General features: G+C 44.9%; 1 protein-coding gene across 3 annotated transcripts; it reads left to right on the top strand.

Moving 5' to 3' along the window:
• Window positions 1–848: 848 nt before the first annotated feature.
• On the top strand, window positions 849–6250 carry HTR1D (5-hydroxytryptamine receptor 1D). Of its 3 annotated transcripts, none has more exons than XM_083512331.1 (3): window positions 849–1808; window positions 1947–2072; window positions 4245–6250. In XM_083512331.1, exon 3 carries the CDS (start codon window positions 4422–4424, stop codon window positions 5511–5513), a length of 1092 nt encoding a protein of 363 aa, XP_083368457.1. In that variant the 5' UTR covers window positions 849–1808; window positions 1947–2072; window positions 4245–4421; the 3' UTR covers window positions 5514–6250. The 3 variants fall into 3 exon arrangements, with proteins under 3 accessions (XP_083368457.1, XP_083368458.1, XP_083368456.1); XM_083512332.1 differs by having other exon boundaries at window positions 849–1610; XM_083512330.1 differs by having other exon boundaries at window positions 849–2072.
• The last annotated feature ends 2971 nt before the right edge of the window (window positions 6251–9221 follow it).

Genomic DNA, 9221 nt, shown 5'->3' on the forward strand with positions numbered 1-9221 from the left:
TGTTTTCGGAAGTGAAACGATTTCGATGGCATGAGATCCAAAACAGCAATTTCCCAACAATGTTATAGTACACTCTATCATTTGGATTTGCTTGTCCTTTGTAGGACACACCATTATTTGTTAAAGTCACAATGGCTCACTGAAAACTTTCCAAATTCAGCTCCTTCTGTACTTTGTTGCAGCTATTATGTTTTTATATTCTGCTGAAAGCTGCCCAGAGTTGTTTATTATTATTATTATTATTATTATTATTATTATTATTATTATACTGAACAAATGAGAGGCAAGATGAGCTGATTTATACGTAAACCTAGCAATACCTGCTTGTTATCTAGGGAACACCTTCATAATGTATCTGTAATCAAATTTTCCTGCAACAGAGTGCAAAAGGAACTGTGATTGAATTTATTTTAATTGTTTATATCCTGCTTAAAAATATATATTCCTAAATGACTTACAAAAATAACAAATGAAAACAAAATATCCAGAACAGAGTAACTTTTTCAAATGCAAGGAGATAGAATTCCAGTGTAAAAAGGGTTTCAGTTACCCTCTAAAAGCAGGAAAAAATGGGGTTTGGCAAATCTCCCAAGGGAGAAAATGCAACAACTGCAGTGCCAGCACTGAAAAGGCCCTGATTTTCTAATGTTTAAGAACATAAGATAACCAGGCTGGATCAGACCAAAGGTTTCTGTTTCCACAGTAACCAACCAGATGACCAAAGCAGAACATGGGTACAACAGTGCGCTTGCCAGTTTTCCCTCTAGAAAAGGACTGACCCCTCCTTTCTATGGGACCCTGTAAGTGGCCTCCTTGGCTCTTTCTATCAGCCCCTACGGTTATGATTCGTGGGTTCCCACTTAATTTTATTTTGATTTTAAATGTGATTCGAATTGTATTTTAAACTAATTGTTTGATTTTGTGTTTTTAATGTATTATATATTTGGTGTTAGCCGCCCTGAGCCCGGTCTCGGGCGGGGAGGGCAGAGTATAAAAAATTATTATTACCAGAGCATCACCATCATCATCATCATCATCATGACAGTTATTATTACAGATTATTAATATATATTGCTCTGCAGCTGAAAGGCCCACAGTGTACAGCATATTAAAACAACAAAATATACAATAGAGTACAATAAAATGTCATATATTAATCAGCAAGCAAAAGTTTAAGGCTGCAAGATCACAGCTTACAGACAAAAACATTCTCAAGCTTGAGAAATAAAGTGCACTTACACCAACTATATATGTAACAGGCTAGAAACCCGAACAATGAGAACTACTAAAGATAAAAAAATTAAAAAGGAAAGCTTACCCCTAGAAGAATTAAGGGTGTTCCCATCCTTAGTATAGTGAAGCTTTTAAATTTATGTTTCCAGTCTCTCCATTTTCCACCCTCAGACGGTTCACCTTGTTGATGTGGGTCTGTGTCTCTAAGGCCAGGTAAGAATGTGCTTCTGTCGTTGCTCTCCTGTCACCAGCTTAATGGGTGACTCACTGGGCAATGTTAAATTAACCGCATGGCTCTATGTCTTAATAATAGAACCTTTTAGCAACAAAAGGTGTAGCGATGTGCCCAGAGTCATTCAGAAACAAGGTCATTCTTGGTAATTGGAGAGCTGCCCTGACAGCGACACAATTTAAAAGCATTATGGTTGGGGATTCCAGTGGATTTGAGGTTTGGACTAGGCCTCGGAGTCTCAGGCTCATTCTGGCTGACTTTAGCCTACTCCTCCATGAGAGACTAGGCCACAGCCTGGGCAATAATCCTCCAAATTGCAGATGGGCCCCAATGCCATGGGATGGTCCGTGCCTTCTGAATAAAAGTAGAATAAATGAATAGCACAGGGGTCATGGACAGAGGATCTCTTGCTAGTTGTGATTCTGTCACTGCTCCACTTACGATATATTCCTGGGCTAACACGCTCTGTTTCTTCCTTTAGATCCAGTCCCAGAATAATGAGCAGGGTCAGCTAGTCAAGGTCTTTCTCTGCTCCGGGATCCCTGTGTGGCTTTGCAGTTAAGAATAATAAAACATCCTCTGCCTGATCATGAACTATTTGCAGAAGGTAAGATCACAGAACCTGCAGACACCTTCGTCCATGCATAGCAGTAGATGGCAGCTCGGCAATATGACATCGTTGCAGTGAACGGACAATGATGAGGGAGAGAGAAAGTGGATAGAGAGGTACCTAAGGTACCTAAGGAAATACTTTCTGTTCTGAAGCAAGTTCTAATGTTATGAGAGAGGGGTTGCCTCCCTGTACTGCTTGGGAACATCTCAGAGGCATCTGGAAAGTCACTGTGTTCAACAGAACAGGACTGTAGACCAGATAGACCCTTGCTCTGATCTAGAAGAGCTCTTTTTGTTCTAGTCAGGTATCACAAAGACTTGGTGTGTGTGCCTTGGCATTTAAAACTGAATTTATTTTTCTATGTATATAGTTCAGTATTTCTTCAGATGTATAGATTTCCTAAAGGGTTCAAGAAAGTTGCCCAAGTTTCTACAATTATATACTGAAATTGAAAGGGGGGGGGGTAAAAAAAGTATCTTTGCCCCTGAAGGCCTTGCAATTTAATGGTGCTTAGCAGTGGAAAATAACATATTCGAAAACGATTTAACGCTTTAGCGAACATCATTCCTTTTGGACTTTCTGTCATGACTCATTGCAAAATGCCAGTGCAAACTTTTCTGTGCTAAGGAAGCAATTGCTTTTGACAGCCAGAGCAGCACCAGTTGCTGGATTGGCCTTTGTTACTGTCCTTCCCTCCTTCCTTGGGCAGCTCTACTTGTTTAACTCTGGAACCTGTAAGGTCTGAAGGCGGAGGAGCGATGGTTTGCTGAGAAGAGTTGGGTAGGTAAATCACTACAGTGATGATGGGACACTTTCCTTTCTCATTCTTGGGTGAGAATCTAAGCACAAAGTGGAGGCTTTTGCTAATTGAAAATACAACTCACAAACACCAGAATATCCAAGGTTTGGGTTTGTTTGCTTTCTTAAATCGGTTTAAGAGAAGAGTTCAGGAGCTTACAGAGAAACTCATTGAAATTGTATGTTGAAGTGTCTGCCTTAACTCCCATGCAGTAAAAGCATTCCTGAACATTCTGCAGCATTATCTTTTGCAAACAGGAGCTACATGGGAGTTGCATTTGCTGAACTCTGGATCCAACCGCTTTCTAGGGCAGAGCTAGCTATTGTGCCCTCCAGTTCTTGAAGGACTGCAGTTATGATCATCCCTGACATTGGCCATGCTGCCGTAGGTTGATGAGGGTTGAAGTCTGACCACAGCTTGAAGGTGCCATGTTGGCTACTCCAGATTTAGGGAGTATGTTCCCATGAACCCAGTAAAGCCTAGATTTGGGGCCAAACTAGAAGGTGCGTGACATGTGTGAATGTGAAGAGTCAACTCTTCCCCACTTCCACCACTGCAGTCCTTACAAAAATCCCCTCCTCCCCAAAGCTGCTGTTTGGCCCTAGGATGGAAACTGCTATTTGTACAAATAGCAGCTTTCATCCTGGGTCAAATAAGAGCAATTTTTGGTTGGACTTCAGCACAGCATGGAAGTATTAACACAGAGACATACACATGCCATAGTCCTGGTCCTGATTCTGCCTCCAGCAGCTGATATGTGTGTGTGTGTGTGTGTGTGTGTGTGTGTGTGAGAGAGAGAGAGAGAGAGAGAGAGAGAGAGATATGCAATTACATATTTCACATACTGTCTAGTTTGACTCTTACTTTTGAGTGAACACGGTTAGAATTGCAGTAGAAATTAAATTATTACTGTTGATTGTATAGCCTATGTTAATATGCCCCTGAGGATTAGCTGCTGGAGTCATACCACAGGTATGTAGGGCTGTCTGAGTGGTGCACACTCACTGGCCACAAGCAAAGGGGGCGCGGTCTCAAAGCCAGGTAAGCAAGGCTCTGGGCTTTGGTAAGGAAATGTGAGGTTCTGACAGGGTCCTAGAGTCCTCCCACCTCCTTGCCAAAGCCTAGTTAGCACTTTCCCAGCTTTGGGAAGGAGGGCTCTAGGACCCTGCCAGATCCCCATGGCACCTCCCAAAGCCGGCCACCTCCTTACTTACTTTTGGGAAGGCAGCACGAGGTCTGGGGGGGGGGGTGTCCACCAGATTTTGGCCTTGCACTGGGCTCCATAGTACCAAAGTCTGCATCACAAAGCACACTGTAGTTAATGCTTGGTTAATGCTTCCGTTATTGTCTTTGCTTCTGTTTCACAGTGGCGTGCTTTTTTTACCAACCTCGAAGATCTAGTTCAGAAAACCTGGTTTTGTTAAAGACCGAGACAGACGTTATCAAGTATATGTAAAGGATTAAGTTCAAAAGAGGAGGGGAGGAATCCAACGCAGCCAAGAGTGACCCAGTACAACCGGTCTGCAAAGTCTATTCTCCTCAGCATGTCAAACAGGTCTCTCAACGCCAGTGAATTGCCAGAGGAGTGGAACGAGGGGACGCTGCTAGGCCTGAAGGTTTCGCTTGCCGCCATCTTGGCTGTGATCACTCTGGCGACGATGCTCTTCAATATGTTTGTGATCATCACCATCATTCTGACCAGGAAACTCCACACTCCTGCAAATTACCTCATTGGCTCTTTGGCCGCCACAGACCTTTTAGTGTCCATCCTGGTCATGCCAATCAGCATTGCTTACACCATTAGCCACGAATGGAACTTTGGCCAAATCATGTGCGACATCTGGTTGTCCTCAGACATCACCTGCTGTACGGCCTCCATCTTGCACCTTTGCGTGATTGCCTTGGACCGGTACTGGGCCATCACGGATGCTCTCGAATATACCAAGCGCCGGACTGCCAGCAGAGCCGCCTTGATGATCACTGTGGTTTGGGTCATTTCCATCTGCATCTCTATGCCGCCCCTTTTCTGGAGACAGGCCAAAGCTCAGGAAGAAATACTGCACTGCGTTGTGAATACGGATCAGATCTCCTACACCATTTACTCCACCTGCGGCGCCTTCTATATCCCAACGGTGCTGCTCATCATCCTCTATGGTAGGATTTACGTGGCCGCTCGATCCCGGATTCTTAAGCCGCCATCGCTGTACGGGAAGCGATTTACCACGGCCCACCTGATCACTGGCTCAGCAGGCTCCTCCCTCTGCTCCCTCAGCTCAAACCTTCAGGAAGGGCATTCTCATTCCAGCAGCTCCCCAGTATTAATCAACCACGTAAGGATCAAGGTCGCCGATAGCATCCTGGAGAGGAAACGGATTTCGGCGGCCCGGGAAAGAAAAGCCACAAAAACTCTGGGGATTATTTTAGGAGCGTTCATTTTCTGCTGGCTCCCGTTCTTTGTGGTGTCTTTAGTCCTGCCTATCTGTCACGAAGCTTGCTGGTCTCATCCCATTCTGCTTGACATTTTCACATGGCTAGGCTACCTGAACTCGCTGATCAACCCCGTGATATATACTGCCTTTAATGAAGACTTCAAACAGGCTTTTCAGAAAATGATTCGGTTTAAGAAGTGCTCCTAGTCCCGAAACTCCTTCCGGGTTTGACATAGCTGCCAAGACATAAACTGTGCCCCACCTGCACTCATAGTTTCCTATGGGGTAGATGATGACGGTCTCATTGACTGTATTCAGCTGATTATAACTCAGCTTAATGACGCTTTTTGGCAACTTGCATGCAGCCCCTCTATTTTCCTCTCCGGCTGAACAAACTAGGAAGTATTACAGTAACAGAATGGAAGTCTTCCATTTCTTCCAAACCAGGAAACTATGGTGAAACTATGACTTCAGAACAAACCAGTATGTATAAATTCATGGTTTGAAGATACCCTACAGTGCAGCCTTATGCAGGAGTAATACTCATTCATTTCAGTGGGGCTTATGCCCACGTGAGCAGGTGTAGGATTGCAGCCCTGATATCCTGGCTTGTTCTGAAGCCATTGGCCATAGTTTCCTGGGTCAGTTGAAACAGGAAACCATAGTTATTTTCAGGGTTCCTTCTCTGTTCACTCCTCTTACAAAGGGAGGAGAAAAGGGGCTGCATGCATGCCCACAAGGCTTATTTAAATCTTAGTAAGCAAACGTGGTGGAACAAACCAGTCTATTGTTGCGTGTGACTTTTCACTGTCTTTTCTTTTGTTCTCTGTGATAAAGATAACTTTTTAAGACTTACTAGTCTGTGCATTGAATACATGTATCTGCAAAACCAGAAGAAGATTTCAAAACAAGCAGGATGAAATAAATAATGGAGTTGTTATGAACTGTGTCGCTCGACACAATCTTTTCATTCTTGCTTTACTACAAATTAACAAATTTGTATTATTTGTCTCAGATTTCTCACCTACCCACTTTTGTAATTTGGGACTGAAGCACTGGCTGAATTTTCAGGGTTTGTTTTCTAAGGGTTACGGAGCAAATTATATGAAGTGCTTTTGAGCATTTGGGCAAAGAACTATATATTATTGTTGTTGCTGCTGCTGCTGCTGCTGCTGCTGCTCTTGTTATTTCATTGTGCAAATTATGAGAAGAAATTGTACATTGTTGGTTGTGGGAAGATTACAGTGTGAGAAATGGGTATAAAGCTTTGCTCCTGGCTATCCCAAATTCTCTTTTCCTCCAATGCAGCTTTGAACAATTTTCACTATTCCTTCAGGATTTTATGAGATATTCAGCAAAAGTGTTGGGTTCCCAGAATCCGATGGGAAAATTTGCACAAAAGATCCATCAAAAATACTAATATTGTTGCACCCCACCCCAATGACGGAAGCCAGCCGTCACAAATGGCGCAGTTTAGCATAAAATAAAGACACAGAGAGCCAGCAATATTTTCAGGATGGTATGAGCAGCTCCTTTCGAACTTCTCTCCTCCCCAGTCTCTTTTATTATCCTTTGTTCTCTCCTGTCGCATGGCCGTTTGCCAATGTCTCACGTTACCTACATCCGGTCATGGCTTTAACCCACCCATTCCCATATAAGGTTATGCACTTAATACACTGCAAGGCACGGACATGCAGGTCACCGAGGTCAGCGAGGCACCAGGTGGCGCTACAAGCCTTTGCCATGACTTCATGGCTCCCACACCCCAATCTCTGAGCACTGCAAGATTCCAGAGCTTCCAGATGCTTACCCAGGCTTCATGTCTCCTTTGGAATGAGATACAGCAGAGTGGTGTCTTTTAAGATAAATGGTTTTGTTGTTGTTTAGTCGTTTAGTCGTGTCCGACTCTTCATGACCCCATGGACCAGAGCATGCCAGGCACTCCTGTCTTCCACTGCCTCCCGCAGTTTGGTCAGACTCATGTATGTAGCTTCGAGAGCACTATCCAACCATCTCGTCCTCTGTCGTCCCCTCTCCTTGTGCCCTCCATCTTTCCCAACATCAGGGTCTTTTCCAGGGAGTCTTCTCTTCTCATGAGGTGGCCAAAGTATTGGAGCCTCAGCTTCATGATCTGTCCTTCCAGTGAGCACTCAGGGCTGATTTCCTTAAGAATGGATAGGTTTGATCTTCTTGCAGTCCATGGGACTCTCAAGAGTCTCCTCCAGCACCATAATTCAAAAGCATCAATTCTTCGGCGATCAGCCTTCTTTATGGTCCAGCTCTCACTTCCATACATCACTACTATAAATGGTTTATTTACACATACAGTGGTACCTCAGGTTACATACGCTTCAGGTTACACAGTCCGCTAACCCAGATTAGGATAAGAACAGAAATCGGGCTCCGGCGGCGTGGTGGCAGCAGGAGGCCCCATTAGCTAAAGTGGTGCTTCAGGTTAAGAACAGTTTCATGTTAAGAACAGACCTCCAGAACGAATTAAGTACTTAACCCGAGGTACCACTGTACTGTATATTCAACTTGAGCCTATGATGATGGGTTCACAACATTAACGCTCCAAAAGGACCTTGCCTCTCTGACTCTCTGGCTTCTCAGCTTGCCACTTTGCCTCCAGCTTCTGGCTCAACTCTCAACTCAACTCTCACCTTTATCTTTCTAACTACCAGCCAGAGCTATCCCTCTGTTTCCTTCATGGCCCATTAGCTCACCAGTAAACTAGCCTGGCTATTCCAGGGATTAGAAAGGGGGCCCAGGCATACATCCCAATCGCCCCCAACTCATAAGAATATATTTATGTCACCAAGCCAGAACAGCCTGATGGATCAGGCCAATAAGCCACCCAGCCCAGCATCCTGTTCTCGCAGTGGCCAACCAGATGCCAGGGAGAAACAAAGGAACAGAACATGAGCACAAGAGCTCTCTCTCCTCCTGTGCTACTGGCATTTAGAAGCACTGCTGCCTTGAAAGCATTACAGGCATACCAGGCACACTGACCGGCATGAGCATTCCAGGGTGTCTCACAGACAGAGGTCTTTCCTCATACCAAGGATTAGAACCTGGAACCTTTTACAAACAAACCAGGTGTTGTGCTCCTAAGCCATGGTCTTTTCCCTATGACCCATAGCTGCTGTATGTTGTACAGGTGTGTAGAAGGTGGAATCTTGGCAGGTGCAGCTTGCTGTGTCAAGGCCACAAAAGCCATCCTTTCCCTTTATCATAATATATGTCTTTCCCTCCCGCCCAATTGTTGATTTAATTTTGTGAACGAACAACACTAGTCACAATGCTGTTTGCATACATATGGCGGACAGAAGTTAAGGTCAGGTGCCCTATTGTAAAGTCGTATGCTATCGTTATCAACCCCTCCAAATCAGATCATATTCAAATAGCCCCTCTAGAAGGTTACCTGGGTGGTGGACGTGCCTCCCTGTTTTCATTCATAAAGCAGAGAAATGAATGCCATGCTCTTATCAGATTGGTTGCCTTTTTATCACCCTCTCTGGTGAGGGGTGAGGTGTTCAGATAGGGAAGGGGTAGGCAACCTAAGGCCCATGGGCCACAAGCAGCCCACGGGGGTCGTTTAACCAGCCCACGAGCTGCACCCAAATTGAGCCGCCCGCTCGGCGAGTCCCCGTGCGCAGCATGGTGCGGGGACTTGCTTCCATGGCAACGGAAATTGCATCTGCACATGTGTAGATGTCAAAAATTGGGTCTGCACAGATGCCAGAAATCGCGGGCACACGCAGACACACATGCGCAATCCAGCCCACAGAGGGATCTCTGCTGGAGTGAACCGGCCCAGGCGCGGTAAATCTTGCTGACCAGTGAGATAGGGCTATAGCCCAAACACTGTTTAGCCACCCCTCCCTGGAGGGCTTTTTACCGATTTCTAGCATC

Source organism: Podarcis liolepis (assembly GCF_965112155.1).
Source record: "Podarcis liolepis genome assembly, chromosome: 7".
Lineage (NCBI taxonomy): Eukaryota > Metazoa > Chordata > Lepidosauria > Squamata > Lacertidae > Podarcis > Podarcis liolepis.

Coding starts and splice junctions, on each gene's coding strand:
- HTR1D (XM_083512330.1), top strand. CDS start 4,422: ATGTCAAACAGGTCTCTCAACGCCAGTGAATTGCCAGAGGAGTGGAAC.